General features: G+C 39.7%; 2 protein-coding genes across 4 annotated transcripts in view; one reads left to right on the forward strand and one right to left on the reverse strand.

The window, feature by feature from the left end:
- The window catches only part of HIBCH (3-hydroxyisobutyryl-CoA hydrolase), a 43653-nt gene extending 35570 nt beyond the window's left edge, over positions 1 to 8083 (reverse strand). For both annotated transcript variants that reach the window (XM_040603059.1, XM_040603060.1), the window contains exons 1-6: positions 7956 to 8083; positions 7005 to 7047; positions 6058 to 6198; positions 4522 to 4606; positions 3702 to 3782; positions 1576 to 1628 (exon numbers count right to left, since the gene is read on the reverse strand). In XM_040603059.1, the coding sequence (XP_040458993.1) occupies positions 1576 to 1628; positions 3702 to 3782; positions 4522 to 4606; positions 6058 to 6198; positions 7005 to 7047; positions 7956 to 7987 (435 nt within the window). In that variant the 5' untranslated portion in view covers positions 7988 to 8083. The remainder of the gene's footprint in view (positions 1 to 1575; positions 1629 to 3701; positions 3783 to 4521; positions 4607 to 6057; positions 6199 to 7004; positions 7048 to 7955) is intronic.
- Positions 8084 to 8099: 16 nt separating this feature from the next.
- The window catches only part of MFSD6 (major facilitator superfamily domain containing 6), a 48966-nt gene continuing 39312 nt past the window's right edge, over positions 8100 to 17753 (forward strand). Inside the window, exons 1-2 of one of the 2 annotated variants that reach the window (XM_040603052.1) lie at positions 8100 to 8222; positions 8898 to 8973. The gene's annotated coding sequence lies outside the window, so the exon portion shown is untranslated. The remainder of the gene's footprint in view (positions 8223 to 8897; positions 8974 to 17753) is intronic. The other variant, XM_040603053.1, reaches the window with a different exon arrangement.

The following is a 17753-nucleotide window of genomic DNA, read 5'->3' on the forward strand; positions in this document are numbered from 1 at the left end:
CCTCAAATGAAGATAACTGCTACCAGAATCATCAAACAGGATAAGCAGGTAAATTGTTATTCAAACTCAAATGACAGTTCAACTCTATCAAGGTCCCACTGAAATTTGGGTATCCTATATTAAAATGTGGGTATCCAATTAAAGTTTCAGCCTAACTGCTGTCTTCTAAAAGCCCTTTAAAAGAAAGAAAAGTAATACAGAATCCTAGTGATGCAGGATCATCTGACTCTGTTATGCTCTTTTCAGTCCAAAAAAAAAAAAGCTCCTTTCAAAGGCAAAATTCTATCTATGCTTAGGCCACAATCATGTAATGAGCAATCTATAGGAGCTCTAAAAAAGGCATCAGCTGCTGGGCAGCGTTGCTTTTTCACAGCTATCCCTGCTATTATTCAAAACTCTGTAAAAGCAATGGACTCCCTATCTCTTGCTCACAAATCTTCAGGTCTCTGTTCAATAAAACCTTTTCCAACAAGAAGAGTACAAAACTAGTCCCCTTTATGCTGGAAAAATTTATGTATACTAGACAGGGGGGAAACAATGGCTATCTAGGTGAGATCTTTGGGGCTTGGTAGCAGAGAAGCAAAGAAGAGAGCTATTACATGTTTAGATCACAATGAAAACAGACAAAATTAAATGTGTAAGGAAAGATGGAAAGGCAAGAGTCATGTAGTGTTCCACTTCTTGCATGCTGTCTTTGACAAAGTTAATTTAAATAGACTGTACACCCATACCATACTGATGTGCAAGAAAACAATATAAACTGAAGTGACAATACATCAGACAGACTTCACTGTCAAACTCATTGTTCAAAATATCTTAAGATTATTGTCTTCTACTCCATGCTATGGTGCAAATATAGCCAACATGTCAAACTGAAGAGAACAGTATTTTAGCATGTAGAAAAGCATGGTATTACCCTCTTAACTACCTACTCATGGTGTTTAGATCCAACAATTGCTGCAACAATTATTAGCATTGAGTCTAACTAGCAGTGTTATGGAGTCTTCTCCATGTTGCTTTAGTAGTAAGGTGTAGCCTTGGCAGGGTGGAGGGAACCAGGACCGTACAACTCATGTTTTAGAAGCACTGCAGAGGTGAGAAAGTAGATCCATTTCAAGATTATTTATTGGAAAAATACAGAACTAATGAATGTCTGTTAAAAATATAGCTTAGAATGATATTTTTCCAATTTTTCAAAACACTCTCCTTTAATTGTATTTTTATATAGTTCTATTTCTTAATACACTTTGAATGGAAAATTCTTTTCAGTTCTTGTATGATGTACAAACTGACACTTCAGTATTCTGAAAACATGAGAGGTGTTTCCTACAGTGACACAACTGCTCTTTTTCTCAACACAGTCACCAGATCTTCAGAGAAAGCACTTGCACTAGCTATCAAAGAACAGCAGAAGCACTAGAAGAGCAGCAGTCTACCCTGAGAAGCAAGAGACAAAGGTTCAGATTACAATGCTTGTTCTTGAATTGTTTGAAATGCCATGTGCATGCTTCATTCAAGTAGAGTATTACGTTACTTTAAAACAAATCATATCAGATATCATGCCAAAGAACTTACCCCTCCCATTGTAATGCCATCGATAAGTGCCACATATGGTTTCTTGCAAGTGCCTGTAAAAAAAAAAAGTCCTTTTTTTTTCTCCCCAAAAAAAGAGTGGACTCATGGTATACATGACACTTCCCCATGTCTTACTTCAGCAAGAGCAACAGAAAATAAATGGTAAATTAAGCTGTAAAATATCAATATACAATGAAGGTACTTCATGTAATTCTTAAGTAATGAAATGAAGCATCAGTTACTTACTGCATCCGAGTGCTGTAAGAGAACATTATGCAACCATCAAATGTCAGATTGTTTCGTACGTGAGTATCTGACAATCTAGCCACATCTGGCTATTATAAATGGCTTTGTAGGACACTGGGACACAACAGTTGCCATTTCCCCCCCACCTCACAGCCTGGATTACCAGCACAGTGTGTGTACTTTACTACGAAGCCAGATATGTTGGTAGTTTCAGCCAAAATGTGACTATGAACTACTGCAACACAAATGTGTTCTGTCTTGCAAACTCTGTTGCATGTTAAAACCCTGAATGTGGTGCAGGCAGGTCGAGATGATAACACCCTAAAGTACCATACTTTTATCTATCAACTTTAACTCCTGGTGCCTTTAGAAGGCATAAAACTAAAGACCTGGTGCTTTCAATTGCCATTTCATGGAAAGAGAAGTTCACTGTGAATGAAACTGCTGCCCTGTATTCAGTGTTTTCAGGTCAGACTTAAAGTTCAGATTGCTGATACGGGGGTTTTGCTGCAATCATGTTACTAGCTTCCCCACAGCAACCGTAGATCCCTATTTAAAACAACTATTTCAAAAGGCAATTCAGTCCTTCACATTAGTAGGTAGAAAATATCACAGCATTGCATTTTTATCTTTGTTCTTACACAAGCATAGAAGCTAATGCATGGGCTCTAGATGCTAGTCTTTGAACTGAATTTCTATAGAAGCATGCTACTCCAATAGCAAATGCTGTGAAAGCAGCACCCCTGTGTATTTTAAGTTGTAAAATGCAAGGTGTAAATAAATCTTTTTAACAGAAATCTCAATTTTAAAGGAACACAAACACACCAAAGTTATCAAAAATCTAGGTTTTGTAATTACATGCATTATAGGCATAGAACACCCTAATCATTTAAAAAAAGAAAACAACCCCAGACTTAAAGTATGTGCCCTTGAAATATTTGAATAGACTAGAACATTTCAGTTGGAAGGGACCTCCAACAATCATCTAGTTCAATTGCCATGGTAATACTAGTTTTTCCCAAGTACATGAAACCAACTATATTTCTTGATGAAGGCAAGAAAGGTATGTAACAAACATACTAAAACCGGAACCTGTGTCAAACAAAGTAAAAATAACTTTTCAGAAATTAACAGAAAAGCATAGAGTTATTGGAGTGAGAGTAATCTAAGTTGATACCCAGCATGTTCACCTCTTCCTGTAGTGACTGTGTATGACACTGGATACAATGTTTATAAACTTAAACTGTATTCAATTAAAGTATGTTTGGAGAAGTTTCTTCTCACCAAAACATTCAACTCTTGATTTTCACCCTAAAGAATCCATACCCTTTCTTAATGTCTTTTACCCCAGTAAACTTTACCTAGTGTCTTTGCTGTTAGTTATTCTAAGACCACATACTCCTAGGTTCTTTGCAATAAACTAAGGCAGTTAACTCCTAGCTTGAGCATTCATTTATGCAGTTTATTTAAATGGAAAGCTTTAATATAATTTGGTCTTCTGCTTACTAACTGAATATTAATGATTTTCTGTAGATCTGTTTTTATCTCAGGTCTTCTTTGAAGCAGATCAATGATACTTGGTGCAGAACTGCACTGTCTGCATCTAAGACTGAATTCATCTGTAGCAGAAATATAACTACCCAGAACAATGGGATGCGATAAAGTAGCTATCATAATAGTGTAAACAAAAGAAATCCTGCATGCGAGGTATAAAAATTAGGTATGTTACACTACTGGTATTGAACTTGGTGAAAAAAAATAATACTAATTCTATTACGTTATCACAGTCCTTTATAGATTAGCAAAGAAAGAAAGTGAATTTACATTCAAAGCCACTATTATGAGAATTGCACTGTTTCAGAATTTGCTATTAAACATACCAATGGCATTGTTCAGCATATATTCTTCTCTGAAGAAATCTTGTGCCAGTCTGCCTCCAACTTTTCCTGCATCTGTGATGGCTTAAAAGAAATAAGAATTCTGAAGTTAACTGTAAGTATAAACAGAAAATACAAGTAAAAAAAAAATAGTATCACATAACTTTTTTTCCTACGGCAATCAAACAGCAACTTAATCCTGCTTTATTTTATTTGAGAAAACTTGCTCAAACTTATATATGAATGCAAAGTTTCAAATTTGAATCAATTTATTATGCTGGAGACTGTGAATACTAAAACTAAGAAGCCAATTTGAGCAGGACATAATTTAACAATAACCTGTGCTGCTTGTTTACTTGAAATTTAAAACAACTGCTAATTTTTAGTGTGAAGACTTCCTACAGTTCATAGTTACAAAATAATCACAGATACATTGATCACCACTGTCAGCTCTGTATCTAGCCATCTCAAAGAGCAGACACAAATTGTCCAATAGCAACAAATCTAGCTTTTAGGACCCTTCAAATTTCTTCTAAAGAAGTTGTTAGTAATCAAAATCTGTGAAGGTAGAGACAAGATCCCTCTCTCCCTAGGAATGACTTGCTGCTATGACCAGTTATTCTTAAAACCCCAATTTTTACTCCTTTATACCATGTTCTGACAGCTGTCTCCTGACAAATAAATAGCATCTGCACATCAAGGTGTCGTAAGAAGCCAGCACAACTAATCTCTCTTACTGCTGTGTAGCAAGCCTCTGTTTACCTGAGTTGCAGCAAATAAAGAAAATCAAGATGTCAAATGTTTAAATGATTATAGTCCTTACCTCTGATGTCACCCCCAGCACAAAAAGCTTTGCCTCCAGTTCCCTTTATAATTATTAGAAAAGTTTCAGGATCTTGCTCCCAAGTCTAAAAATAAGTAAATGTTTCCATGTAAGATGAAATTCTGTGCAAAAAATGCTTTCTCTGTATATTGCCTGTAATTCTTATTTTATTTTTTCAAAAAGCAAATCAAACCATACTTAAAATAGTTTGTCTTAAACTGAAGTTTGAGAGTTAAATATCTTTCTGCCACTTCTGCATCCTACTAAACCTTGACATCAGAGATCAGCAAAATTGCCGCACATACTTCAGAAAAACACCTGAGCAGAGCTCCCAATCTCTGAAGAAAGGTAGCGCTCCCTGAAACAGCACTTGACATAAATCCTAGTGGGAATACAGTGCTGGGGCAGAAAGCTGGGAATATTCTTGAGGATACAGTAACGATGTTTCAGGCCAAATCATAAAAGTTGTGTAAATCTAAGATGTGTGGTAAGGAAAATTACATTTAAATTGTTGTTTGGTTTTGTCAAAATGACTGCAATCAATGCTAGTCAAGGACTGGATCAAATCAATTTGTGCACAGATGTTTTGCTAGGTACAAAGACTACAGTGAGGGGTTGTTGTTTTTTCCTGAATTAAATACACTGGCACGAGACTTCAGCAGTGGTATTGAGAAAAAGATGCTTTTTACAGGCTTTTTCCCTACCTTCAACTATGCTTATATACCCCTTATCCAAGTAAGTGTATCAAGATGAAAAGAGAAACATGATATTTCTGTATACCAGCAACTGTGCTCAAAGTCATGCCACCTTTTAAGGTTGTGCTTCAAATAAAGCCTAGTACTCAGCACGACAGGTTAGGTATTTCTTTCTTTTAAGTGTTCTTCAAAGAATGCATAAATTTGCAACACAACCATCTACCAAAATACCAAAAGGCAGGCAACTATTCAACACACACTGGTGTCTAATATGTTTGACTTTGTGCATGTGATAATATCTTTAAATTAAAAAAGATTATTTGCATGCTTAAAATGTCACAGTACTTCACTAGCTTATAGAAACAGTGCCGGTAAATCCATGAAGCTTTTCTTTAAGGAATGATGCTGACAGCATCTTTCTTCCTAATGGCTCATATCTTTTATTTCAGCCACACAGCCTCCCCACAAAACATGTACCCAACCAAGAGGCAACACCATCGTATACCCTGGAATTCGTGCATGCTGACTGACTGGCTGGGTGTTGCCAAAAGGAACATATAAATGCTGAGCACTGCCTGCATTTAATTCACTTCTGGTTTTAAGATGGGTGTCTATCTATCCAGATACTATATTTAACTTTGCCTGACAGCTTGTTTCTCCTCTTTCTAACTTGCTTGAAACTGTCTGTTCTTTCCCATCCTATCAATCTGAGCTCATTGGCCAATGCACTCACACAGACTTTCATTCTTTAAATCAGTACACTAGGAAGTGTCAGACTGAATTTTAAAATCGGTTTTGGATAATGTTTCTATAGTGGAGGGGTTGAAGCAGAGCTACTAACCTTTATTTGTGGGTAAATTTGTCGGATCATAGAAAGATTTACTGCATTGAGAGCCTTGGGTCTGTTCAAAGTTATTATTCCTGCACCTCCTCTCTTTTCCAACAAGACTTCAGCTGTCGAATCCATTTGATTAGACATTTTCTGTACATGCAAAAACAAATACATAAAGCAAATGTCATCAGTTAGATACTTGGAGTAACATACAAGACTTTTTATGGAAATACATTCTCAAACCACACTACTTAAGATCATAAAACATGCCTCTTGAATTGCATGCTAAGGCTTTCCCACTTCAAGTGGGAACTTAAAGTTATACTTTCATTTCCCTAACAAACAGTTCTTTTGAAACCAATTTATGTTTGAGTCCTTCAGAGTAATAATCCTCAGACAAGTTTCTGAGCCACACACTCTTTAACAATATTTTTTGTTAAAAAAAACAACAAACAAACAAAAAAACCAAACCCAACCAGTAATACACAAAACCATGGTTCCTTGAAACTGACATTCTGAAAATACTTGCAACAATGTAACTTGCAACAATTGTAACAATGACAATTCCATGTGTTCCTACAGGCCTTTGACACTCCAAATACAAATTTACACATGGCTTTGTCTGTAACTTTTAACAGTAGAAAACAAATCCTTAAACTATTTTCACAATTGATTTCAACTTCACAGTTGAATGCTATTTAAGAAATATGTGGAAGCTAATATAGAAAATAACTATAAAAGCAGGTAAGGCAAAAATAATTAAGCTTTAATTTACAGTATAATATAAACTTGTAATAAAGTGCTTAAAGATGTGGGCAACGTTATGCCTGAGCAATAAATGATGGCATTCAGAACCACATGAGCAGACACATTAGAAGTTGCATGTGCTTGTCCATCTCAGGGGAGTTCAGAGTCCTAGAAGTTTCCAACTCAGTCAAATAAGATGCTGTTCTTACCAAATGTTGTAATATTAGTTGTAGTCTGTTGAATGGCTTCAGTCTGAAAAAGAAATATTAAAAAGATTGCATACACCAGCTACACAACCCCCAAACATATGGCTGCTGAGTAAAGCAAAGCTTTATCAGAAAAAATACTAAACACAATTGTTTTACATTCTTGTTTTTAAAAACAATAAATTATAGTACAATTGGAGTATCAAAACAGTTGGAAACTTCTGTGCTTACTAGGAAATGGATAACAGATACTAATGTTTTCAATGTGTTCAATTCCAGGTTAGGAGAACCTGGAAATAATAAGACAAAGCATTTGGGGAATTGTTGATGCTTAGCAGTGTGTCTTTTAAAGATGTTTTCCCATTTAAACACTAGCATTTTTTTTTTTTTTAAAAAAAAAAAGGTCTTGTCAAAATCTTGTAAATTTCCAAAGCTTCTTATATGTTCACGCAGGGTTTATGCAGAAGCTTGGACAAGGCTCAGGCTTCCAATGCTGACAGGAGACACCGATGCCGGGTCATTTTGGGAACATGTTACTCAAGTAATGAGGCTGTTATTAATTAATTGTCACTGTATTCTATTGAGGAAGACAAGGGCATTTGCTGGGCTTCAGCTGCCTGGCTTGCATCAGAATTAACGAGCAACTTTACCTTTCGGCTATCTAAGAGCACAAAACACAGCCAAGTAACATGTCACATGCCAACGTCCTGGCGTCCTGAACTAATTTTTAAGTACACGCTCGTTTTAGAACGGAAAAGTTAATCTGGGCCTGGCAAATCTAGGCCTAAATGACATTTTTACACCAGCTCAGTGGGTTCCGATCCCCAGCACCACCGGCCTTTCCCGAGGATCGCTTCCCCGCCGCGGCCGGCGCCACCGAAATCCTCTCAGCGGCGGGGAGCGCGGGGGAGGCCCGGCCGCGCCTCAGGGCGGCCCCCACCGCTTCCCCGTTACCTGGGCAGCGGCCTCAGCACCCGGGCTGCCATGGCGGCAGCCGGCGCGGTCGATCGCCGTCATCGGGTAACCGGTACGACCGCCGGGGGTGGCATAAAGCGCATGCGCAGGGGAGCGGCCGGCGGGCTGGGCTGCGCTTCCTTCACCCTGACCCGGCTGCATGGGCGGATCGGGGGGCTGCCACCGCCTCCCGGTCTCCCTGAGGGGCGGCCGCCCTCCGTCCCCCGAGCAGCCCGTTTCCAGCCAACGTAGCGACTGAGGCAGAAGGTCAGCCGGGCGGGCACGGGGTGCGTACGCAGGGCTGCGGCCCCCTTGCTCGGTGGCTGCGCGAAGGGCTCCCCTTGCCCCGGGCCGCTCCCCGCCCGCGGCTGGGCCGGCAGGCCGAGGGGAGCTGCCCGCACCGCAGCGGTAACGCCCGCGGGGGCGGCTGCCGAGGCGGGGAGAGCCGGCCTTGCCACGTTACCTTCGGGGCTGAACTTTGTGGGCTGAAACTGCGTTTTGACGGACTGTTTTCAGCAGCAAAACCACTTTTTTAATTTCTCACACCCCACACACCCCCCCCCGGTTTCTCCTCCTGAGCCTTTACACTTGCAGCCGCACCTGCGCTGCCCTCGGCTGCTGACACATGCTCGGCGGGCTGGCCGAGTGTAACATCCCACCAAAAACTGGTTATCCCAGAAGATAAATAACAGGGATTAAGCAGCTAGTATGGTTCCTGCCCTGGCAGTAGTGACAGGCAGCTGTGAGCTCAAACACAGCGTGTGCTCAGCATAAACAGGCTCAGAAATTACAGTGGGGAAAACAGCCCCTTTTTTTTTTTTCTTTTTTTTTTTTAACTAGAAGATCAAGATGTTTGAGAATTTATGGTCATCACGCTAGGAGTTGATAGTACTACATTCACTTTTATTTCAGTTACTAAGACCATTCCACGGATTTTTTTAGGCTGACACACACCTGCATGAGACTGAGACTGAAAAGCATGGTGAACCATGAGATAAACAACAACACAGCACATCAGGTAGAAATACAGCTTCATCCTCTCTCAATGCAGCAGATTCGTAGCACGGGTTATGCCGATTCACGTTCATATTAAAAAAAATAATAATCTTAAAACACTGTAGCAAAATTATTTTGCTGGAACAAAAAAAAAAAAATTCCAAAACCAAACAAAAAAACCCACCCAAAACCAAAATCCCAGCTCTCAGAAGCACTTCTCTAGTAGTCCCCAGAGGGCAACCTTGCTCTTCATTTCAAGAAATGATTCAGCCCCTGCTTATAGCAGTGTCATCTGTATTGGCATTTCCGTTACAGTAATATACTAAATTTGGTTGTAAAAATTTTAATCAAACTAAATAGGCACAAAGAAAGACACAGAACATTTCTGTATTATGCAGCCTCAGTTTTCAGTCGTGTTGACCGTGAACAAAAAAATAACAGGACATGAGGTGCTCTTGCAGGCAGGAGACTGCCTACTGCGAATTAATTGCAGAATTCATTAGGCAATCCAGACTATTGCAGCTTTTACCTACAGATTATGTGATCATCAAAGATGCAGCCTGTTGGTGTCATCTTGAATAAATACAGCCCTATACGCTGTTTTACAGCAAGTACCATGCAATTAGATCTAAACAAGTCTAGACGACACCAAATTATCACCGTTGCCAAATCTGAACCTTTACTCAGGTTTATATTTAAAAAATTATTTTTGAGGATGAGATAACTCTGCATCTCTCATCTAGGCATAAGCAAATTATGGGTAGTTTGATAAGCAGGTAACATTTCTGTACTTGATATCCTATGTCTGAAAGTCTGCACATTTCACAGACAAACAAGAACAGAGCCTTTCTATAGGATAATCTTTTTGTCAGTGTCATTGTGGAAATGAAGAAATCAGCGTGTGGAAGCTAACCTTGGGTTAGAACAGGTGGAGGCTGGTTGAAACCCCTGGAAATCTCTTAATAAATTCTACCTTCATGTCGGCAAGGCTGTGATCAGGACATGATTACATAGGATGTCGGTTTCTGGAGTCCAAAATAGAAGTCAGTGATCTGATTCATCTTATGCTGCTGTTAATCTGTTCCACCCCTAGATTCAGTGTAAATAATGGTGTAGACCCCTTTTTTGTTGTCTTCCAGCTGTATGTCTGATTTAGAACAAGGGTGGAACCTACTCTTCAGTAAGCAATGAAGTAACAGCAAGCATTGTCTTGCGACAGCTACTGATTTCTTTCCATGGTATTGACACTGAATTTATGCCTCATGTTTTCTTTAAATTCTTTCCCTTTTTTTTTCAAAATTGGTTTCAAGAAGAAGAGCCATCTTCCTTGAGCCTAATGTTCTTCTTACTTTTGAAACATGCTGGTGATTACTTGAATTGACCTATAGGGGTTTTTGGGGTAGGGGAGTGGTAGGTGTTAGAGAACTGCAATTTGCTCACAGCTAGCCATTCACTGACTGCAGGCCAGTCCAAAAAGTAACTCAGATACCATCCTGGGGTTTAGTAGTTCTCCTGCACACCATATTTTTTTTTCTTTTTGCAGAGTGGAATATCAAAATGAAAATGTTTTCTAATAAGTAAATAAAAGGCAGTAAATAAAGAATCAGAAATAGGAAAAAGAGTGAAAATAATGGAGTCACATGAGAATAAGCAGGAATGGGATGACCTTTAACCTGGGAGTTTATGGATGATACTACTATTAGGAAAGAGGGCTGCAGGAGACTGGGTATACTAGGGGTGAGCAGCACTCCTAGTAACCAGGCCAGGAACTCGGGGACTGCAAGTGCAATAGCGAGAAGGATAGGCAGGTTGTAATTCCTCCCCTTGGAGAAATTTCCTGGCAGTGTGTTCAGCAGGTTTGGAAAGAGAAAACAAATTGCAGACTGTAGGAGGACTTCAGAGTTGAGCAGATGTTTTCAGGTTTTGTTCCTGGGTTTTTTTGGTTTCTTTTCCAGAAAAACATATAACTTCAGGATGTGGGAGCTCTTTCTCCCAAGAAGGATTCCAAGAGCAGCTCAGCTATATTCCGTATGCCACCTATATACCCCTAATTAATCATTAATTTGTGTCTTTCACTTACTTGCCTCTGAGAGCTCCCAGTGTAGTTCATCAAGACCAGATAATAAATGGTACAAGTACTTCATCATGTCCTGTGCTGCTGCATCCAGGCTTGCTGTAAATTTAATCTTTTCCTCTGCCGATCTAACAGCTGGCATCTGATTTCTCTACGTGTGGGTAGTAAGTGCATCCCTTACAGCGTATGAGGCTAAGGAAAAATGAGTCTGTGAAGGCCTGAAGAACAGAATGGGAAAATTTCCAGTTCATCCCTGCTAACTGGTTATTACTGTACTGACAAGGAATCCTCAAATTGTTTTTTCTCAGTTGAAAACATTAAAACACCTCCACAGATGACACGGGTCCAAATTTCCTTGCACCAGCACGGACACCTAGTACTAAAGACTCAGATCTGGAGTGTCTTCCATTGACGTCAGTGAGAGTAGAAGTAGACTAAGAGGAAATTATCTGTTTCTCCACTTTTTAATGATAGGCCAGCCCAGGGAAGTTCTGAAACACAGGAAACACATATGCAATACGGAGAAGCAAATTTTCGCTTTTATCTGTAACATGAGTCATCCTAGAACAGACTGCCTTCCTCAGGGCTTTTGGTCAGAGATTTTTCAGATAATGCATCCATGTAACATCTGAAGTCATAGATTTGGGATGAGGGCACAACTAATGGCAAGCAGTAGTGAATTTCTCCTGTAACAAGAAAGGGGCGGGAGGGGGAACCCAACCTTTTTTCCTCTTTCCCTTTTTTTCTTTTTACCAGTTAATTTGCATCTTTATCAGTGGGGAGCTGTAAGTGTTTGGAAAAGGATGAAAGCAAATCATGAAACTGTGCGAGTGAAGTAGTTTCCATTTTCTTTTGGCCTCAGAGGGCACCAGGGAAAGTGTGGGGGTGGCAGGGTGCTGCTGCAGACACTGTCGTGTCGATGGGGCTGGGAGAGCGGCTCCAAGCGAGGTTCATCCACCAGTGGGTTCCTCCCCTCCCACCACCCTGGCTTAGACATACCACCCGCACTGCATCCGCCCTGCCAGTACCCCCTAGGTTAGACAGGACCCTGGGCAAACACCCTCCTACATCTTTCTTCCCTGCTGCCACAAGCAATCTGTCACTCCTCCCCTCAAACCACCCTCCACCTACATATAAAACCATAACTGTAAGGAACGCCCTCTTCCCTCCCCACGGGTCTGTTCTTTGTGGGTGAAAAATGCTGTCTTCCTAGAGATCAGGTCACCCCTGAATTGGGCTTTGAGACCCAAGCTGTTCGATACCTTTTAGGACCACAGCTTGGAAAGCTCTGCTTGCAGATCTATTGTGTTAGGTTTTAATTTGCATATAATTGCACATGTGCAGGTGGGAAGGGGCTATTTGCTTCCCACTTGCTTTAATATGCCTCCCTTCCTAAGAGGACCGCTTCCTTCTCTTCCTGCTCTCAGCCTCCCACGCATCCAGCAATGAGAAATGCTGCAGAAAACTGACCAGCTACCAACCCGCCCACCTGAGGAGGAGGAGCACTAGCAGCAGCAGCACATTTCTCTCTCAGCTTTTTAAACACAGTTAAAAAGAGCTGTAGCGTGGGTGGAAATAGCTGTAGGGAGTGTGTGTGGGAATGGGGCCAGGAAAGTGAATTTTCTGTTGGTAAGATGGTTAACTTCTGGTGGACCAGAAAAATCCCCCAAGGTTATCTAACCGCTGAGGGTGTCTTTGGGTGTCTAATTAGTTCTCTAAGGTTGAGTTTCCCAGGTCTGGAAAGAATGAAACTGAGTTTCTTTTTCCCTGGTAGTGCAAGTGATGGTACAGTGGCAGCCAGCGCTCACTCGGAAGCTTGCCTGCAAGACTTCAGGAGTCTGCTTAGCAAATGATGCTTGTATTGCATCCCGTTGTGTCATCATGTCTCTTGTTCTGTGCACAGTGTATGTGCTTGATTCTGTGAGAGTCAGAGCTGCCTGTATGTAGGAAGAGAAAAAGGCATGTGGTTTTCACACAGTGTGGGTCTGTATTTCAAAATACCATTCCTATTGGACCTCTTGAAATAGCACTGTCCCAGAATATCAGTTAATTCAAGATTTACTCTAAATTTGTGCTTCTATAAGAAATTAAATTCAAGTTTATTTATGTTAACAGGATGTTATTTGAGGTGCTTTGCTTGTATTACATGAAAATAGCAGTCAAGAAGTACAGGAAAATAGAACTTGTAAGACTAGCGGTATAGAGCACAAAGTGGTACTGCTGTTTCTTAAGAAATCTCTCTGGTAGGCTCCAAGAACCAAGGGTGCAGAACAGCTTTCAGGTTCTGACTTGGTTTGACTTAGCTGTCTGGAATACAGGTTTTACAATATGTAGTACTAATCAAACCTGGCTTAACTTTGAGTTAGTTGCATGCATTCTTCTCATCCAAAACAATTTTACTACCCATAAATTTATTTTGACTACATTTTTCACCAGCACCAGACTTCCCGTGTATATATACATTACTGATGCAGAATCTTGTACCAGGATGTGGTCTGTAATGATTCAAAGAGATGCAATAACAGCCAATTAATGAAACGTGACTCTTAAGGTATAGGAGGTTTTTTAAAAATACCGCATGGGGCATGTAATTTTCTCCTAGTGAGCAGAAACCTTCAACCTGTTATTTGAATGATTTTAGCCCTGTGAAGTAACTTTCTTCATGGAAAAGGAGTGCACACTGGAGTGCGAAATCCTGTCACAAGGCAACTTACCTTCCAGCCCAGAAATAGCAGTTTGCTGGACCCATTTCACAGACCAGCACTGCACAGATACGGTGCAGTAGGGAACTAGGCTTACTGACTTCAGTGCCTCCCTTCCCCTGCGCAAGCCTGTCTCCAGTAGCTCCGCAGATTTTACCCTAGCGTTGGAATGAAAAATGTAGGCATAATTCCTTACACTGATCAGCTCAGAAACAAAGGAAGTTATGAATAAGGCTAATTAACACATTTGCATGTGACACAGAAAGATCAGCTGATGGACTTATGTTAGCAAGAGCTAGAGCAGTATCAATGGAGATGTAACCTTAATGAAACTAATTATCCAGATGTTTTAAAAGTCTTATTTCTGAACGTTGCTTAATATTTTAAATATATCCTTATAAACTTCCACTGAATTGTATGTAACTCATAATTATCATCTACTGGAATTACATACCCACCTTGAGGAGGAACAATATTCCAAATAGTAAGTTCATGTCACTTGACTGATTTACTGTAAAACATTGCAGGAACTCCTTTGTCAGTAGCGTTTTGAAGCGCTATTGGCCCGCTTGTAATTCTGTCTCGCATTTAGCATTGGTTCAGTTAACTTTAAAGGTAGTGCTTTTCTTACCTTTTATATCAATGAATGTACATCAGGTTTTAAATGCAGATTATATGCTTATCTTGCCAACTACTGTTAGCCTGAAATTTTCCCTGTATGATCTATTGTGGTGGAATGATACTATTCAAGAAGCAGTTTAAAAAAACAAACCCAAAACCAAAAAAAAACAACAAAAAAACCAAAACCCCCCAAACATTTAGAATCATTAAAAATCTATTTTAGGAGCTCAGTCTTGTATGTAAGATTCCTGTTGGCCTCCCTGTTTTTTCTGTAGTTCAGCTGGAATGTCACACGCTTTGACTCAAACCATCTGGTACCAAATCTTTCCTTCTCAGGGGTCATAGTGAATGCCTTGTTACCTCATTTTGTTCCAGTCAAAATCACAGTGAATTAAGCACAAAAGCATTTGATGGTAATTAGTAGCTTTCTGACAGTCCAGGGATTTGATGAGTGCAGAGAACACCTCAGCTGTTTATTTTAAGAATTTGTTGCTCTAAATTAAAGTGAGGCTCTTCAGCAGGGCAGTTTGGCTGACAGCGTGACAGTCAGTATCTTATTAAATGGATGTGTGTGTATTCAAACCTTTCCACATTACTCATCTGACACCTCCCACAGCTATTAATTTTCACTTGAAAAGGTCTACATTTGATTTTAAAAGTCAATATTAAGAATATTTTTCACAATTTCTTTCTATTGTATTTAATTCTGGCGTACAACTGAAACTGTTCATAAAATAATGCCTTTGAAGAACATTGCCTGGGGAAAGATATCTCATTTAATGCCAGAAATGATGCAAAGGACAGCAAAGCAGATTAGAGAATTTAAAAATTAGGGGAAAAATTAGGTCAGCAGAATAAATAGAGGCCTTTAAGCCATTAAAAAATAGGCATATATCACTCATTGCTGCAGATATATTCTACTCTAAGTGTAAATTACCAGCCTCCAATATAGGGCAATTATGAGCAAATGCTAGCTTCAATGCAACTCAATTTACCAGCTCTGTGTATAATGATTAACCTAGTGGAAAAGATGTGTAGCAAGTCAGAAGGGAAAGCATTTGTTTGGTTTGTTGGGTTTTTTTTGAGAAATGTGATCATCCTGGTTCATAAACAAACATTCAATGGAAGTGACAGGGTCAAAGTACTTGGTTCCTAGAGCCCTCATTCAGTGGATATCCGTTCCCAGGGACATACTACTCAGCGAAGTAAGGCAGTGGCAGCTGTGGCAGGGCACAATAAAGATCTTAGTTGATCTCAAGGAAATACATGGTCTCTAGTATCTTTACTTCCTCTCTGTAATCTCAGTCATCTGTCTGCCCTGTGGATTTCATGGTGCCACTGGTTCTCCTGTCCGGAGCTGGACATTCCCTCCTCTCTTGCTCACTCTCTGTTTCTGCGAGAACAAGCTGGCACAGAGGTTCATGCAGCTAAGCATAGTATATGGGAATATATAATTATTTCAGAAATAACATGCAACTCAGTGTGATTTAGTCATACTTTGACACACCTCTGTCTGCCAAGAAAAATGCAGGCACTACCTTGTAGAACTGTTGCTAAGAGCACTTCTTCAGACTCTAGGAGTGAGAAGGTGCTTTATTGTATGGTTAGCTGCAGGGCTTAACAGCAGGGTTTCAATCTGGGACCTGCCAAGATATTAAAGCACACAAATCTGTTGCTTGAATTAAAGGGTGTGCTTCTGCCTAGGAGACATAGCACCATGTAGAATTAGCCTGGGACGTTGTTTCATAAATTTAAAACACTTTGAAAAGTGATTTTATTGACGTTTGTAGCCTAAAAAAAATTAAAGATGAGAAAGTTCTGGCCAGCACCAAGTAGAAACATCTTTTGTTTGGTTTATAATAGTTTAAAAATTTTGTAAGAAAGCAGAGACTTTATGTTAAAAAAAAAAATCATTTTCAATCTGAAGTGTTAGTGGAAACCTTTTTTTTTTTCCATGACTGAGTAGGAGAATCATGAAACACATTTGGCCTGTGCATTCCTTTTGCTGTGCCACCACTTGCATCCCTGTAGATTTTTAAGCCTTTTGGAAAATTCACCATCGTCTAGTTACTTCCTAGTAAGAGCTGAATTTTGCAGGTACAGCTGGCTGACATCTTAATTACAATAGCAACATACGGTTTTCAACGTAGTCCAAATAGTCAGAAGAGGCAGACCTTGAGAAATAAGTTTGTAGCTTTTTCACTGTTCTGCTTTAGTTCTTCCTTCTGTGAAGTAAGTTTTACCATCTTGTTGTAATACCAACATTAACTTTAGAGATGAAATAGTAAGATGCTATACGCTGTTGATAACAAATGGCATCTTGTCATTGCATAGAAGATAGATCCTATTATTGAGCTAAAGTGTAAGTGTAGTTTATATGTGTGTTTGCAGTGCACATACTAGAAAATACACATAGCACAATGACCCAGGATTATGGGATCCAGAGGAAGAGGATTCAGATACCACGTGACTGGAATTTCTGTGTTGCTTTAGAAATCAACACACGGAATATATTTTCCACTTCTTTAGGAAAGAAAAGAAAAGCTGTTCTGTAAACTGTTATAAATAGATATCCAATCAGGATATCTTCTACATATGTTAGAAGGGATGCATGCTTTTTCTTTCTAAACAAATAATCTAACCACTGCTTCACATGCAAGCCTGTAATGCTGCCATTGATCAGCTGTTACCCAGCTCTACAGAAGGAAGCGAGGATTTATATTTTTTTTTAGCACAGGACAAACAAATCCATGCCATATTAAAATGCGCTCACTTAGCCACGCTTCTTTCCTCAGGAGTATTTCCATTGTCTTTTCTTCTGAGGAAATTTTCCACCTGTCTAAGAATTTCCCACTTTCTTCACTTTTTAAGTAAAAAAATCCCTAGTATTTACAGAAGGAAAAAGCCCAATATTCTGTCAGGTCGTCCAGTACGCAGTTTCAGGAGGTTGTAGGGTGTTTGTACAAGCAGTCATCTCCCTGTTTCACAGTTGTTCATCTGCTTCTATTAGTTATTCAAATAAGCAGTCATAATGCTTGTAGGTAACATAATTAGTCACTACAAAATGACTGCAACAACGAATTGTGACTTTGTCACTGCATAGTCACAACCAGAGGCAGACCTCTCAGGAATATGTGGAGTTATTTCTAGGTGGTGAAGGAAAACATCCACCCTGGAAGACATCGCTTTGTCTTAAATACTTGGAAGCTTTTTGCCAAAGATTTCAGTGACCCACACTGTGTAACCTTCAGCTTTCTTGTCCAGGAAGGGGAACTGTTTGTAGATCCGTGTTATTCTTTCACACCTATCTGACATGTAGAATGTGGGCAGTATTTAGCTATGTCATAAAAAAAAAATAGAGCTCAGTCATATTTTTAAAGTGGTTCAGCTCAGTAAATAGCTAAA

The sequence above is a fragment of the Falco naumanni genome, chromosome 8 (genome assembly GCF_017639655.2).
Source record: "Falco naumanni isolate bFalNau1 chromosome 8, bFalNau1.pat, whole genome shotgun sequence".
NCBI lineage: Eukaryota > Metazoa > Chordata > Aves > Falconiformes > Falconidae > Falco > Falco naumanni.